Raw genomic sequence first — 17,982 nt, forward strand, 5'->3', positions numbered from 1 at the left:
TAAAGCAATTATTAAAAGTTATTTTGCCCAATTACAAGTCAATAAATTTAGCAATTTAAGTGAAGTGGGGGAATGCTTACAAAAAATAAACTACTGAAAATAACAGAAGAAGAAATAGATATCTAAATAAGCCTATTTTTAGAAAAAGAAATTGGGGGAAGCTAGGTGGCACAGTGGATAAAGCACCAGCCCTGGATTAAGGAGGACCTGAGTTCAAATCCAGCCTCAGACACTTGACACTTACTAGCTGTTTGACCCTGGGCAAGTTACTTAACTGTCATTGCCCTGCAAAAGAAAGAAAGAAAGGAGGGAGGGAAGGAAGGAAAGAAGGAAAGAAGGAAAGAAAAAAAGAAAAGAAAAAGAAATTGAACAGGCCATTAATGATTTTCCTAAGAAAAAAACATCAGGACCAGATGGATTTATAAGTGAATTCTACCAAACATTTAAAGATAAATTAATTCCAATGTTAAATAAATTATTTGGAATAATAGGCAAAGGAATCCTACCAAACTCCTTTAATGAAACAAATATGGTATTGATCCCTAAACCAGGAAGAGCAAAAACAGAGAAAGAAAATTATAGACCAATTTCACTAATGAATATTGATGCAAAAATTCTCAACAAAACACCACCTAAAGGCCTACAGCAATATATCACAAGGATTATACATTGTGACCAAGTGGGATTCATACCAGGAATGCTGGGCTGGTTCAATATAAGGAAAACTACTAATATAAGTGATTATATATCAACAAAAGTAACAAAAAAAATTATAACAATAGAAGCAGAAAAGGCTTTTGACAAAATACAACACTCATTCCTATTAAAAACACTTGAAAGCATAAGTAATACATGAATTTTTCCTTAAAATGATAAGAAATATCTACCTAAAACTATCAGCAAGCATTATCTATAATGGAGATAAAAACCAGGAGCCTTCCCAGTAAGATCAAGAGTGAAACAAGGATGGCCATTATCATCAATATTATTCAATATTGCATTAAAATTGCTAGCAAGAGCAATAAGAAAAGAAAAAGAAATGAACAGCATCAAAATGGACAATGAGGTAACAATTCTTTCTTTTTGCAGATGATATGATGGTATTACTTGGAAAATCCTAGAGATTCAATTAAAAAGCTAATTGAAACAATTAAGAATTTTAGCAAAGTAGCAGGATATAAAATAAACCCACGTAAATCATCAGCATTTCTGTATATCATCAACAAAGCCCTGAAAGAAGAGATATTTCATTTAAAATAACCACAGATAATATAAAATACCTGGAAGTATACTTGCCAAGACAAACCCAGGAGCTATATGAACATAATTCTAAAATACTTTTTATACAAATAAGGTTGGATTTAAGTAATTATAGAAATATTAATTGTTTGAGGGTGAGTTAAGCCAATATAATAAAAATGACAATTCCACCTAAATGAATCTACTTATTCAGTGCCATTCCAATTAAATTACCAAAAAATTATTTTATTGAGCTAGAAAAAACAACAAAATTCATTTGGAAGAACAAAAGATCAAGAATATCAAAGGAACTAATGGAAAAATATGTAAAGAAAGGAGGTCTAGCAGTGTCAGATCTTAAACTGTATTATAAGACAATAATTATAAAAACTACCAGGTATAGGGGGCAGCTAGGTGGTGCAGTGGATAAAGAACCGGCCCTGGATTTAGGAGTACCTGAGTTCAAATCCGGCCTCAGACACTTGATACTTACTAGCTGTTTGACCCTGGGCAAGTCACTTAACCCTCATTGCCCTGCCAAAAAAACCCAAAATAACCAAAACCAAAACAAAACAAAACAAAAAACTACCAGGTACTGGCTACGAAATAGAATAGTGGATCAGTGGAATAAATAGATATACAATCCACAGTGGTAAATAATTATAGTAACCTTGTGCTTGATAAATTTAAAGAATTTAGCTTTTGGGATAAGAATTCACTATTTGGTAAAAATTATTGGAAAAAATTGGAAAACAGTCTGGCAGAAACTAGGTATAGATCAATATCTTACACCATTTATCAAGATAAGGTCAAAATGGATACAAAACCTAGACATAAAGGGAGATATAAATAAATTAGAAGAACATGGAACACATTACCTACTGGATTTATGGACAGAAGAATTTATGATCAAACAAAAGATAGAGAGCATTGTGAGGTATAAAATGGAAAATTTTGATTACATTAAATTAAAAAGGTTTTGTACAAATAAAACCAGTGTAGCCAAGATAAGAAGGAAAGCAGAAAACTAGAGAAAAATTCATATATATATGGACAGTTTTTCAGATAAAGGCTTTATCTCAAATACATACAGAACTTTGTCAAATTTATTATAATATGAGCTACTTCCTAATTGATAAATGGTCAAAAGATATGTACAGGCAGTTTTTGGAGGAAGAAATAAAAGCTACATATAGACATATGAAAAAATGTTCTAAATTTTTACTGATTAGAGAAATGGAAATTAAAACAACTTTGAGATACCATTTCACATCTATCAGATTGGCTAAAATGATAGGAGAAAATAACAAATGTTGGAGGGCATGTGGAAAAATTAGGATACTAAATCAGTGTTAGTGGAACTGTGAACTGATCTAGCCATTTTGTAAAAAATGTTTTTGGGGTTTTTTTTGGCGGGGCAATGGGGTTAAGTGACTTGCCCAGGGTCACACAGCTAGTATGTGTCAAGTGTCTGAGGCCAGATTTGAACTCAGGTACTCCTGAATCCAGGGCCAGTGCTTTATCCACTGTGCCACCTAGCTGCCCCCTGATCTAGCCATTTTGGAGAACAATTTAGAATTTTGCCAAAAGAATTATAAAACAGTGACCTTTTGTCCCACTATTAGGTCCCCAAGTGATCAGGGAAAAAGGAAAAGAACCTATATGTTCTAAAATATTTATAGCAGCTTTCTTTGTGGTGGCAAACAACTGGACATTGAGGGATGCCCATCAATCAGAGAATGGCTGAATAAGTTGTGATATATGATTGTGATGGACTACTACTGTGCTATAAGAAAGGATGAGCTGGTTGATTTTATTTTCCACTTTTTTGGGGGGTGGGGTGGGGAGGGTGAGGCAATTGGGGTTAAGTGACTTGGCTGGGGTCATACAGCTAGTGTCAGGTGCCTAAGGCCATATTTGAATTCAGGTCCTCCTGACTGCAGGATCAGTGCTCTATCTACTGTGCCAAATAGCTGCTCCAGGCAGGTTGATTTTAGAAAAACATGGAAAGATTTGCATGAAATAATGAAGAGTGAACTAAGCAGAACCAAGAGAATGTTGTATACAGTAACAGCAATATTGTTCGAAGACTAACTGAATCGTTAAGCTATTCTGAGTTATATGAATATTCAAATCAATTACAAAGGACCTATGAAGGAAGATGCTATCCACCTGCAGAAAAAGAACTGTTATAAGGAAGTATGTATTGAATGTTTTCACATATTTATCTGTATCAAATGTTGGCTTTCTCTAGTGAGGGGTTCAGAAGGAGGGAGCAAAACAGCTTTGAACTCAAAATGTAACCAAAAATAAATAAACATTAAAAAAATTAAACTCAGGTGCCACTGCCCATTAGTCCCATCTGGAAATGTATGTTTCATTCCAAATAGATGAGAGATATCTTTTGCCATCAGTCCTTTGAAATAATTATTCTTACCATTCCAAATTTAGTTCATTTCACTTTCCATCACACACTCTTTATTTTAGCCTAACTAGACTACAAGCAGCTTCCTCATTTGTAAAATGGGTATAATGATACCTGCCCTGAATGCCTGACAGGATTTTCATAGATCATATGAAATTATATAAAGTGTTTTGTCAGCTATAAAGCAATATATAAATGTAAGTTGTTATTTCTCTGTACTAAATTTACTGGTTAGTATGGAGAGAGACTCTAATATTTTGTTTTTCTAAGTTCTAATCAAGATGGAGAAAAGAAGGAACAAGCATTTATATTGGGCCTACTATGTTTCAAGCATGGTGCTAAGTGCTTTTAAAAATAAATATATTGGGGCAGTTAGGTGGCACAGTGGATAAAGCACTGGCCCTGGATTCACAAGGACCTGAGTTCAAATCCGGCCTCAGACACTTGACACTTACTAGCTGTGTGACCTTGGGCAAGTCACTTAACCTTCACTGCCCTGCAAACAACAAAAAATTATATATATATATATTTATTTATAATTTCATTTCATCCTCATAACAACCATGTGAGACAGGTATTATTATTAGCTCCATTTTTTTTTTTTTGGTTAGTGAGGTAATTGGGGTTAAGTGACTTGCCCAGGGTCACACAGCTAGTAAGTGTTAAGTGTCTGAGGCCGGATTTGAACTCAGGTACTCCTGACTCCCAGGGCCGGTGCTCTATCCACTGTGTCACCTAGCTGCCCCCCCCTTTTTAAAAATTAGCTCCATTTTGCAGTTGAGGAAACTTAAGCAAACTGAGGTTCAGTGAGTTGCCCATGGTCACACAGCTAGTGTCTGAGGCCACACTGGAACTCAGGTCTTCCTGACTCTAGGCACAGCACTTGATCTGTTCTGTCCACAGCAAACTCTGGTCATCAGCAGAGTTAGTTAACACTTTCAAACTACTTCAAAAATACAACAAACAGGGGCAGCTAGGTGGCGCAGTGGATAAAGCACCAGCCCTGGATTCAGGGGGACCTGAGTTCAAATTTGACCTCAGACACTTGACACTTACTAGCTATGTGACCGCAGGCAAGTCACTTAGCCCTCACTGCCCCCCCCCCAAAATACAATAAATACACTCCTATAGAAGTGCCTACTACCAGCACTCATAACCAGAGCAAAGCTCGAGATTCAAAGAAATACATCAGATTTTTAATGTACTTTCTCAAAATAAATTATTATAAGAAATGATCAGGGGCAGCTAGGCGGTGCAGTGGATAAAGCACTGGCCTTGGATTCAGGAGGACCTGAGTTCAAATCCAGCCTCAGACACTTGACACTAGCTGTGTGGCAGTTGGTAAAAAGCATTTTTTTTGGGGGGGGGGCAGGTTCATCTATAAAACAAATTGACATTAACAACAGATGTGATGTAGGGGTCTATATTATCTCCTTGCAAATTTTCTTACAGTCTTCTGAAATGTAAGATTGCAGCAGATTTATAGACTTCAACAAAGAAGGAACAACTTTGGATAAAGTGTTCCTACACTGACTTAAACAGAAATATTTGTGAATTATAGTATTTAAATAAAAAAGCACACAGAGTGGCTTTATAGGGAGCCAGAGCATTGAGAGTCATTATTTAAGGGGCCTTTACTAAACAATAAATAAAATGTTCAGATGGCCCAGGAAATTCATTTGTTGTCAAGAACTTTGTATAGTGAAAAGTGCAAACCATATGACCACAAGTCACTATCACTCTGAGTCTCAATTCCCCTATCTATAAAATGGGGATAATAAAACTTACAATACCTATTTTGGGGAGTTGTGAAGAAAGTGCTTTGCAAACAAAAATGCAGTACATAAATGTAAGCTGTTATTAGTGTTGTTAAAATCTAGTATGATATGCCCTATGATACCTTAGTTCTAGTATTTAAATATTTTAATTTGAGAGAATGAATGTTCCTTCAACTTAGAAAACACAGAGCTAGAAGTTTATTTAAAAGAAAATTATCTCAGCATCCTGTGTGACATATATAAATAATACTGTTCTTCCAACTTTTTTCCTTAAAGGAGGTTCAACTTACCACTAAACCACATGATAAACATCATTTTGGGGGTGATTTTATGATCACGGAAGAAATTTAGGAGGTAGGACAGTGGGAAAATGTTCACAGCTCTGCCAAACAGCACAAGTACCTGTGTAAGAAGCAAGAAAATCATCTAAGCCTCCATTCAAAATGATATCTACTTCAAGATATAACTTGTTTGCAGTTAATGTAGCTCCTAGAGCACACCCATTATAAACATAGTTTTTTCTCTGTAATAGTAGGCACTGACCATGCAATATTAGTCAGCACCTTAGTTAGCATTATCTAAAACATAGGTGTATAGTTTTCCTATGTTTCTGAAAAAGAAAATATTAAGTTTTAGAAGATGTTTACATAGGGGGCAGCTAGGTGGCAGCTAGGTGGCAGCTAGGTGGCGCAGTGGATAGAGCACTGACCTTGGAGTCAGGAGTACCTGAGTTCAAATATGGCCTCAGCCACTTAACACTTAGTAGCTGTGTGACTCCGGGCAAGTCATTTAACCCCAATTGTCTCACAAAACAAGAAGATGTTTACATAAAACAAGGACATTAGTGAATAATTTTTATTTTATTAATGACAACAGAATTGGAGATCAAAAGTACATTCTGAAGTATCCAGAGATTAATCTTGGAGCCAGTCTAGCTGCTCTAGGGCATACCCACTAATAGGACTAACTTTCTTATTGGCAGAGCCCTGAGGGAGAATTAAATGATTGTTTCTACTTCCTAATAGGTCTAGACTCCAAAAGGAAGGTCTAAAAGCCAGACAATTGATACTCTATACCTGCTATACATAAGCTGATCTCTGGTTTGGACTCCACAAACCTCGGGCTTTCCCCCAAATAAGCTCATCACCAGAAATCTTATCATCATGGAGATTGCTTCAGCTGCTTCAACACCCCCTCAGTAACCTCATTTGCTTCCCCATTCTGATTGGAGGGCTGGAGGGTGGAGCAAAAAACTCCTGCCTAAGCCTACTTTTATTGAAGGGTCAGAATTTACAACTCTTCATTTCTTTTTTTTTTTTTTTTGGTTCTTTTTTGTTTGTTTGTTTGTTTTTTTAATTAATAAAGTATTTTATTTTTTTTCCGTTGCATGTAAAGATAGTTCTCAACCTTTGTTTATACAAGCTTTACAATTTCAGATTTTTCTCCCTCCCTCCCCTCCCTCCCCCCTCCCCTAGACAGCAGGTAATCTGATATAGGTTATATATATATATACATAATAACATTAATCCTATTTCTGTATTAGTCATGTTATAAGAGAAAAAAATCAGAGCAATGATGGAAAACCTCAAAATAGAAAAAAAACAACAGCATCAAAAACAAAAGAAATAGTATGGTTCATTTAGCATCTATACTCCGCAGTTCTTTTTTTTTTTTTCCTGGATTTGGAGATCCTCTTCCATCACAAGTTCCCTGGAACTCTTCTGTGCCATTGCATTGGTGAGAAGAATATGGTCCATCACAGTAGATCAACACTCAATGTTGATGATACTGTGTACAATGTTCTTCTAGTTCTGCTCATCTCACTCATCATCAGCCCATGCAAGACCCTCCAGGTTTCTCTGAACTCCTCCTGCTCATCGTTTCTTATAGCACAATAGTATTCCATTGTATTCATATACCACAACTTGTCCAGCCATTCCCCAATTGATGGGCACCCCCTCAACTTCCACTTCTTTGCCACCACATAAAGAGCAGCTATAAATATTTTTGTACATGTGGGTCCCTTTCCCCCTTCCATGATCTCTTTGGGAAAAAGACCCAAAAGTGGTATTGTTGGGTCAAAGGGTATGCACAGCTTTATCGCCCTTTGGGCATAATTCCAAATTGCTCTCCAGAATGGCTGGATCAGTTCACAGCTCCACCAACAATGGATTAGTGTTCCAATTTTCCCACAGCTTCTCCAACATTTATTATTTTCCTTTTTTGTCATTTTAGCCAATCTGATAGGTGTCAGGTGGTACCTCAGACAACTCTTCATTTCTTAAGAGCTGTTCTGCTTAGTTCCAACTCCAAAAACATCAAGACTCTAAGAAGGCACTTCTAACATCTCCCTCTGCTTCCTTCTCAGTTTTCTTTTGTATACAGTCTTCCCTCATCAGATGGTAAGCTCCTTGAGGGCAGAGACTGTCTTTCTTTTTCTTATTTGTATCCCCAGTCCTTAGCACAGTGTCTGGCACATAGTACACACTTAATAAATGTTGAATGACAGTCTAATGTGCAAATGCCTTTCAAGTGTCCAATGAATGTTACAAAACTAAGTAAATCACATCATGCCTAGTAATTTGCCACTGCCCACTTATGCACAGTGGCTAACTGAACTGGAAGAGAATGGTTTTAACTAAAACAATCCTCCTGCTAGAGGATAAATATCCTGAAGTACACTTAGTGAGTTCTTAGGACAATTCATTAGCTTAATTTTACTCCTTTTTGTTTTGATCAAAAACTAACCTTCAAGAGGAATACATAGCTCAATTTGCTAGGGAAAATGCCAACTGAGCCCTATAAAAAAGCAAGGAAGATTTACTAAGGGTTCTAGGTGGTATGTCCTCAACCATATTATTATAAGCATAGAACTTATAAGAATCAAATAATCTTAGAATTGAAAAGGAACTAAGAGATCATCTAGTTTAAATTCCTTATGCCCAGGATATGGAGGCTCAGAAAGGGGAAATATACTTGTCCAAAGTGACCGTGATAGTGACTGGAAAAGCCTGAGTTTAAACCCAGGCCATACAAATCTTTTATTTCAAGTACAAGGATATTCAGTAATTCAATTTAACAAACATATTAAGGGTCTAGGAATGATAGTCCTTTTCCCCTCTCTAAGGCCATCTCCTCATTTTACAAACGGTGAGAATTGTCATGGGGTGCAGAGCACCCCAGAAGTTCTCTGGGGCACACCAAGGAATCTTCTCCTTGAGAAACTAAACCAGAGGACAGATAACGACTAGAGAGATAAGCTGAACCAAATCAGACTGAGCTAGCTTCGGAATCCTACCCTTCATTCTGGTCTCACTTACCCTGGGGAGATAAATTTGGGTGTGGCTGCGGCCTTTGCGTTCAGAAGAGGGATCTGTAGCCACCCCTCACCCAATTCCTTTAGTCACTACCAGTGGGGGATGGTCCTCCACTCCTCCCCCAATTCCCCCAGCTACCACCAGTGGGGGATGGTCCTCTCTCACTAAAGGAACTTTTCACGGGCAGATGGTCCACCCCCATCAGTCCTCTATAAAAGTACCTTCCAGTCTCCTGTTCGAGGAGATTTGGTACCTCTAAGCCATGTGCTTTATGCCAATCTCCCCATGAAAAAAAGTCCAAGGATTTCTTTCATGGTTTCCCTCCCCCTACCCTTCCCTTCCCTTGCTCCTAAATAAACTATCACCTTATTTTAACTACTTTTGTGTGCAAGAGGGTGTAATTCTTTAAAGAGGAATTCCTAAGAACCCCAACTCCAACCCCACCAACCCGTACCCCATTTCCCACCATATCAGAATAATATCTTTGCTGACTACTAACAAGAACAGTTTTGAGAAACATGGTTTTTGTTGTTGTTGTTGTTGTTTTTTGCAGGGCAATGGGGGTTAAGTGACTTGCCCAGGGTCACACAGCTAGTAAGTGTCAAGTGTCTGAGGCCAGATTTGAACTCAGGTACTCCTGAATCCAGGGCCGGTGCTTTATCCACTGCGCCACCTAGCTGCCCCCCTGAAACATGTTTTTTTATAATTAAACTGCTATAGAAACATGAATAATTTTTTTTTGGTGGGGCAATGAGGGTTAAGTGACTTGTCCAAGGTCACACAGCTAGTAAGTATCAAGTGTCTGAGGTCGAATTTGAACTCAGGTCCTCCTGAATCCAGGGCTGGTGTTTTATCCACTGCACCACCTAGCTGCCCCGGAAACATGAATAGTTGTTATTATGATGACTGTATGCCAGAAAAGGAGTCTAGACTTTTCTTATTAAATGATTTCTACTTGCCCATTTTTAAATAGTCTGGAACACCCAGCCATCCTTAAAGGAGTTTTTCTTTTTAAAAGAAAAATGGCAAACAGCTACATAAAACAAGATTATATGCTTGTTTACTTGTAATCAAGAAGTTTACAAAGAAAAAAGCAAGGAAAAATACTTACTATGCACCAGATGACAAAGGAAATTTCAAACTTGTGAGGAAAACTAAAAATGGACAGGCCAAGAAATGCAAACACACATGTTTCTGAAATAAATTCAAAAAGAAATTATTCAACTTCAACTAACTTTTTCATTAAGTCACCTGAACATAATGACTTCTGAGTAGAATAAAATCCAACAAAAGTTTATCACTGAGCATGTTCTTCCTTACTTCACTCTGATTTTATCAGCCTGGGTGTTCCCTCCACAGTACATTGCAATTCTTTTCTCCCTTCCATCCTAAAAAAAAGGACCTTTTCAATTGCTTTACTGAATTGCTATGGTCAAACCTCTTGGCAATGCTCTTCTCTTGGTTAGGTTGGCATTCAAAACTATAGATACATTGATCACTGCTAGCCTTATGAGAAGCTTCCTAGCTAGATGATTTCTGCCAGGGCTTGTACTCCACTGATACAGTCTTTGCAACACCAAAGTTTCCCTCAACATTACAATGAGGTCTTTAAGGAGAATTTTAAAAGAGGTTGCTATCAATACCTTAGACAAATTTCTGTTTGTTTCTATTACTCTCTTCTTTACCACCTGGAACTCCAATCTACTAAACATATATAAAAGAGAAGAATGTATTTGCCATCCAGAATATTCTAATTTGATGAATCAATTGTCTAAATGTGCATAAAATACTGGCAGTATATAAATCCAGAAAAAACAATGACTATATAAATCTGTAGATTTACTTAACATTGTGATTAGCAAGGCCCCTTGACTGCAACAGAGTGGCAAAAATCTAGACCTCTGGCAGCTGATACAATTCATGACATATGTACAGGTATCAGTTCAACTTATGGAATTCTAGAGTAAAGCAGACAAAGTATTTCCAAATTCAATGGTGCTAACAGAAATGGCTACATTTACAACCCTCAACTTCATTCTACTGGCAAAAGAGACCAATTACCCTCTGTTTTCCAGGTGAAATCAGTTGAACATCTTTTCATTTAAGAAAAATACCTTTCTCTCTCTCTCATTACTTGTTTGCACCTTTTCCATCTCCTTTTCTGGCTCATCATCCATATCACACACACTAACTAGGCATATCCCAAGGTTCCGTCCTACATTCCTTATTCCGCTTTCTTTCTGTACTCTATCACTGTGTCTGTATCAGCTCTACAGGTTTAATTATCATCTCTATGCCAATGACATCTATATATCCAGCCCCAGTTTCTCTTGGGCTTCTGTCTTGCACCATTAATTGCCCATTGGACATTTCAAACTGAATGTCCCAGACACATCTCAAGTTCAACATATCCCAAACTGAACTTATTATCTTTCTTTCTTTCTTTCTTTTTTTTTTAGTGAGACAATTGGGGTTAAGTGACTTGCCCAGGATCACACAGCTAGTAAGTGTTTAGTGTCTGAGGCCGGATTTGAACGCAGGTACTCCTGACTCTGGGCTGGTGTTCTATCCACTGCGCCACCTAGCTGCCCCAACTCATTATCCTTCTACCCAAACCCTCCTCTCTTCTGAAATTCAATATTTCTGTCAAAGAAACCACCATCTTTCCATTCTCCCATGTTGAAAACATAGGCATCATCCTCAACTGTTATTCCCCTTCCCACCATATCTAATCAGTTGCCAAATCTTGCCTCTTCTACCTCTACATGTCTTGCAAAATGACTTTCTTGCCACTCATACAGCTACTACTTTAGTTCAATCCTTTATCTTCTCTTGCCTGGGCTTTTACAACAACATCCTGTGTAGTTGATCTTGTGATATCCGCCTTAGGAAATGTCACAGGGTCTGTAGGTGGTCAGCAATACTGTTCACGCCGCTTTCCACTGGCCTACCAATGATCCACCCTATTGATATCATAACGCTTATCCCCTGTTATTACTCAAGACTATGTTCTAATTTTAGAAAATGTCTCCAAGGGTATATAAACCCATGCAGTTTGTACTTCTGGGTCTTTCAGGCCCAAAGCCTGGATGACCGGTTTAGTTGAGGGACTGGCCCTCTCTCAATAAACCTATTTGCTACAGCCTGGAAACTTTGTTATTTTCATTCTTCCGTCGGACTTAAAATTTTTTCGCAACACACTAATTCCTTGAAGTTCCTTAGACCCCTTAAATACCATAACCTATTCCTTCACTCTACCTTTATCCTCACAAAAGGATAGTAGCATATTTAATGTTACCATTGCCCACAAATGTTCTTTAACTAGAAACTCTGACTTTCCTGTATCTGACCATAATCTCTTATCATTCTATCTCTCCCCATTCTTCATCCTTTTGGGGGGGGGGTGGCGGGGCAATGAGGGTTAAGTGACTTGCCCAGGATCACAGAGTAGTAAGTGTCAAGTGTCTGAGGCTAGATTTGAACTCAGGTGGTCCTGAATCCAGGGCCAGTGCTTTATCCACTGAGCCACCTAAGCTGCCCCATCCATCTTAAACGAATTCTTTGCCTTCATTAAGAATTCTAATGCTTCTTCCCCCTCAGCATTTTCTTAGGCTATTCTCTAGGTAGTTAAGTAACAAAGAAGATGGAGTGCTGAGCCTGAAGTCAGGAAGACCTGAGTTCAAATCGGGTGGCAAACACTGGCTGTGTGACCCTGGGCAAGGCACTTGCCTATCTATCTCTATCTGCTTCAGTTTCCTTAACCATAGAATGGGAAAAATAATAGCACTTAACTCCCATGGTTCTGAGGATCAAATGAGGTTATATTTGTAAAAGCTCCTGGCACAATGCCTGGCATACAGTAGGCACTTAATAAAATGCTTATTCTTTTCTCCTTCCCTTCCCATTGCTCTGACTTCGGTTTCTGACATTCTGACTTCACTTTTTTCTCTATCCAGTCAGGACCCTATTGTTAGATATTTCAGCTTTACTTTGTTCTTTGTTCTCAAATCCCTTGTCCCTGTCCTAGTCCTGCTCAGTGACTGCCAAACATCAGCTCCAGAGTACTTCCACCATCCCCCTTCTCTGTTCTCACTCATGGACTACTGAACACAGCTGGGGAGATCTCATAATTGTGCTGAGTAGACACATTGTAAATTCGTGCTATACCGCATCAGCTAGGTCCTCCCTGCCACAAGGCAGTCCTTTAATTCCTTCTGTATTGATTACCTATCTCACTCCCTATAGGAACTATTTTAAAACCTATCTTCCCTCAAGACCCTGCTTAGCCTGCCTGTCTCAAATTTTCCCCACTTCAGTCCAACCAAATTACTTATGTCAAAATGATTTTCCTTGCCTTTGAGTAGGGGAGTGACATCATCAGAACTGAGCATAAGAAAAAAAAGGATCTGAGCTTAAGGAAATCTCCAGGGGAGGTTTTTCCCCCAGTTGCCTGTAGGATCAAACATAATTCCCTCTGTTTAGCTTTTAAGCCCTTTACAGCCTGGCTCCAAAATATCTTCCCTGTCTCACTGGACATTACTTCCTCTTCCACACTCTGGGATCCAGCCAAACTGGTCTTTTTCTTCTTCACACATGGTACTCCATTTCATTTCTCCACACCTTTACAATGATCATTCCTCATTATTTTAGTGCTTTCCATCCTCACCTCCACCACACAGAATTCCTTTCTTCCTTCAAGAGTTCACATCTCACCTTCTAGATGAAGCCTTTATTGATCCCCCAACTACCAGTGCCTTCTCTCTCAAACTACTTTGTATTTAATTACTTTGTGCTTATTCCGTATATGCTAATATATGTGTATATGTGTTTTCCCATTAGAATGTAAACTCCTTGAGAGATGGGGTTATTTTATTCTTTGTATTTCCTTCCAGCACCTAGCACAGTGACTGGCATTTAGTAGGGGTTTAATAAATGCCTGTTAGGTAGTTGATAGATAGTAAAGTAAGAGCCCCTTAGAACTAAGACTTTAATGAATGCATCCATTCTCTATAAATGTGCAACTTACCACACATGAAGGCAACAGTTCGTAGGGTTTGCTGCATTAGGATCTGTGTAACTGGGGAAAGGTTATGATGTGTATAATGAGACATCACAATACCAGAGAACAGGATGGCCATGATACCTACAGAGAGACAACGGGGAACAGAACCTAGTAAATGAGGATAACAATCATTCAATGGATTCAACAATCATTTATTGAATGTTCTACAAAGATGAATAGCACTCAAGTCCCCGCCTTTAGGAAATTAAAATCTGTGTGGAAAATGGAGGGTAAAGAAATTAATTAATCCCTGCTAAACAGATAATTAACTCCAGAAATAAGCATTTAACTAGTTCTTGTAACACTGGGTGACATAATAGGGAAAGTAAGACAAGAATAGTAACAAAAAAGTGAGACAAGAAAAATAACTGTTAACACAAAGTACATTATATTAAGTACTATCAGAATTCTTCAGACATGGAAGGATTTGTGGAGGAGGTGGCATTTGAACAGGGCCTTAAATGATGGCTGGCTGGAGTTTAGACGGATGGGGGAATATTGTTTCTAAAGACAACGAAAGGAGATCCTACAATCTCTTTCACAAACTTAATTTGAGCACATGACAACTCTTATTATCAGAAAATTCTTCCTAAATGCCCCACATCACAGTTAAAGGTTATTTTTTCTACCATCCTGGAAGGTGGTGCAGTTGTAGAAACACTGGTCAGGAAAACCTAAGTTCAAATTTGGTCTTAGACACTAACTGTATGACACCAGCAAGCCATTTAACCTCTATCTACCTCAGAATTCTCATCTGTAAAATGAAGATAATATTAGCACCTATAGAATTAAAACATTGTAAGTGTGCACTGTGTATATGTACATATAAATATATATAGTGCCTTGTAAAACTTATGGCACTACATAAATACTAGTTATTAAAATTCAATTCTGTTAGGCAGAAAATGGATTAGTTGATCATCGTTGTCTTGTATAGCAAAATTCAGACAAGGAACATCATAAGACTTTCTAACATCCTAATGGGATTTGCAAGAGAGGATCAGAGAATCTGTGATCTAGAGTTGGAAGGCCGTCTGGGCTAACCTTTGTTTTGTTCAGTTGTTTTTTCAATTGAATCCAACTCTTCATTCCCCCATGTGTTTTCTTCACAAAGATGCAGGGGTTCTTTGCCATTTCTTTTTCCAGCTCATTTTACAGATGAGGGAACCGAGGGCTAACCTGAACATTTTACAAATGAAGAAGCTGAGGCCCAGAGAGATTAAGTAACTTGCTCAAAGGCACTAGGGTAGTAATTATCTGAGTCAACTCAAGTCAACAAGCATTTATGCAGCCTATAATAATAATAACAATAACAATAATGATAATGATAATGATATTTATATAGGTCTTACTATGTGCCAGACATTGTGTTAATCACTGGGGAATACAAAGAAAGGCAAACACAGTAACTGGTTTCAAGAAGCTCAGAGTCTAATGGAGGAGACAACATACAAATGACTAAGTACAAACAATACATACAGGATAAATTGGAGATAATCTTAAAGGGAAAGTGTTGAGAAAAGGGATTGGAAAAAGCTTTTTGCAGAAGGTGGGGTTTTAGGTGCAACTTGAAGTAGCCAGGAGGGAGAATTCTAGGCATGGGAGATAGCCTGTGAAAATGCCCAGAGTCTGAAATCTGAATGTCTTGTAGGAGGAGCAGCATGGTGTCAATGGACTATAAAGAACATGGAATGGGAGGAAAGTATAAGAAGTCTGAAAAAATAGGAAGGGGCCTGGTTAAAAGCCAAACAGAGGATCTTCTATTTGATCCAGAAGGTAAAAGGGATCCACAGGAGTTTGTTGAATCAGGGGTGACATGGGCAGACCTGTGCTTTAGGAATCATTTTTCCAGAAGGATGGACTGAAGTAGGGAGAAATCTGAAGCAAAGAGATCAACCAGAAGGTTACTGCAATAATCCAGAAGTGAAGTGAAGAAGGTGTATAAAAGGGGTGTTGTGAAACTCAAATGGGATAATGGATATAAAGTACTTTGCAAACCTTAAAGTACTGTAAAAGTTCTAGTTAGTATTATCATTATTAGCTCCTGGTCACCAGGCCTCCAAGTCTGGTGATGACTTCATTCCCTGAGTCTTCCACAGCACTCTGACTGAGTTCAAGCAATATTTATAGCACAATACAGCAACGTACTGGTCAATGTTTAACAGAGATGATGGGGAGGAGGTAAAATTTATGCACATAGATTTTTAAGTGCAGAATTAATTTTTAGCACTTTCTTAAGACTAGGCAATCAACAAAACAATGATTCAAGCCCTATTTGTAGTGACAGCATTTCTGAGGTATAAATGCTGGCAGTGAAAATTATAAAGCTGGTTAGCACTGGCTCCAGCACATCCCTGGGTGTATAAAAGATGTTGCAACAGAAGAATTAACAAGACTTGGCAAGAGACTGGATATGGAAGATAAGAGAGGGTGGGGGAAAGATAATGAGTTCAGTTTTAGACTTAGTGAGTTTACGATGTCTACAGGACATCTAATTCCACATGTGAGACTGGAGGTTAAAAAACAACAACAACAACAACAACAGTTAGGGCTACCTAACTAGAGCTGAGAATCAAGTGCATAGAGGCGGTAACTGAATCCATGAAGGATGGTGAGATCATCAAGTGAAATAGTATAGAAGGAGAAGAGATCTTGGCAAATGACTTCAATTTTTTCAGTTTAATTTAATCTCTCAAGGTTCTCTTGAGAGAATAGGGGGAGGATTAATTGGGGAACAAGTCATGGTATATGAATGTAATAGAATACTATTGTGCTGTAAGAAATGATGAGCAGGCAGATTTCAGAAAATCCTGGAAAGACTTAAGTGGACTGATGCTGAATAAAATGAGCAGAACAAGGAGAAAATTGTACACAGTAACAGGAACATTGTATGATGATCAACTGTGATAGACTTGGCTATTCTCAGTGGTGAAATGATCTAAGACAATTCCAAAGAACTCATGTTGGAAAAGGTTCTCCACATCCAGAAAAAAGAACTGTGGATTCTGAATGCAGATTGAACCATACTGTTTCTACTTTGTTGTTGTTTTTTTCTTTTTTGAGGGTTTTCCCTTTTGTTCTGATTCTTCTTTCACAACATAACTAATGCAGAAATATGTTTAATGTAATTATACACATATAACCTACATCAGATTGCTTTCTGTCTTGGGGAGGCAGAAGGGAAGGGAGAGAGGGAGAAAAATTTGGAACTAAAAAGCTTATATGGGGCAGCTAGGTGGCACAGTGAATAAAGCACCAGCCCTGTATTCAGGAGGACCTGAGTTCAAATCCGACCTTAGATATAAATTTTGACATCGTTGAATACCCTATCCTCTCTGGAATTTTGTGATAACTGCTCTCTCCTGCTCCTCTTCCATCTATCAGACTGCTCCTTCTTGGTCTCCTTTGCCAATATATAATATCATTGATGTCACACTCCTTAACTGAGAATGTCCCAAGGTTCTGTGTTAGGCCCTCTTCTCTTTACTTTCTATACTCTCTCACTTAGTGATCTCATCAGCTCTCATTTATTACCATTTCTAAGCAGATAACACATTTACTAGCTGTGTGACCGTGGTAAATCACTTAACCCTCATTGCCCTTAAAAAAATCTTATGAAAACAAATGCTGGGGGGCAGCTAGGTGGTGCAGTGGATAAAGCATTGACCCTGGATTCAGGAGTACCTGAGTTCAAGTCCAGTCTCAGACACCTGACACTTACTAGCTGTGTGACCCTGGGCAAGTCACTTAACCCCATTGCCCCGCAAAAAAAAAAAGAAAAAGAAAAAGAAAAAAAGAAAACAAATGCTGAAAACTATTTTTACATATAACTGGAAAATAATAAAATAATTTTATGAGAAAAAAATAAAGAGAAAAGGGGGAAGGAGAGCCATGGAAGCTTTAAGGAGGGATGAAAAGGGTTGGAAAATCCACTTTGGTAAGTGGAACAGTGAATCAATTAGGGAGGTAAAAAGGATTGCCTTGCAACAGTGAGGGTGGTCTAGTTAAGAACCCAGAGCTGGATTTTGAACTCAGATCCTCTGACTCAAGTTAGTTCTCTTTCTACTATACCATGCTGCCTCCAATATAGCAAATTTTCTATTAAGCTGCCAGGATATATCCTTGATGACATCATCAAGAACATGTATGACCTGGAAAGGA

General features: G+C 38.1%; 1 protein-coding gene across 2 annotated transcripts in view; it reads right to left on the reverse strand.

The window, feature by feature from the left end:
* Nucleotides 1-17,982, reverse strand: part of SLC9A8 (solute carrier family 9 member A8) — a 101,236-nt gene that overhangs the window by 11,447 nt on the left and 71,807 nt on the right. For both annotated transcript variants that reach the window (XM_043989893.1, XM_043989892.1), the window contains 3 exons: nt 13,786-13,902; nt 9,871-9,953; nt 5,733-5,844 (listed from right to left, as the gene is read on the reverse strand). In XM_043989893.1, coding sequence (XP_043845828.1) covers nt 5,733-5,844; nt 9,871-9,953; nt 13,786-13,902 — 312 coding nt within the window. The remainder of the gene's footprint in view (nt 1-5,732; nt 5,845-9,870; nt 9,954-13,785; nt 13,903-17,982) is intronic.

Source organism: Dromiciops gliroides, chromosome 2, assembly GCF_019393635.1.
Source record: "Dromiciops gliroides isolate mDroGli1 chromosome 2, mDroGli1.pri, whole genome shotgun sequence".
In the NCBI taxonomy this organism is placed as follows: Eukaryota; Metazoa; Chordata; class Mammalia; order Microbiotheria; family Microbiotheriidae; genus Dromiciops; species Dromiciops gliroides.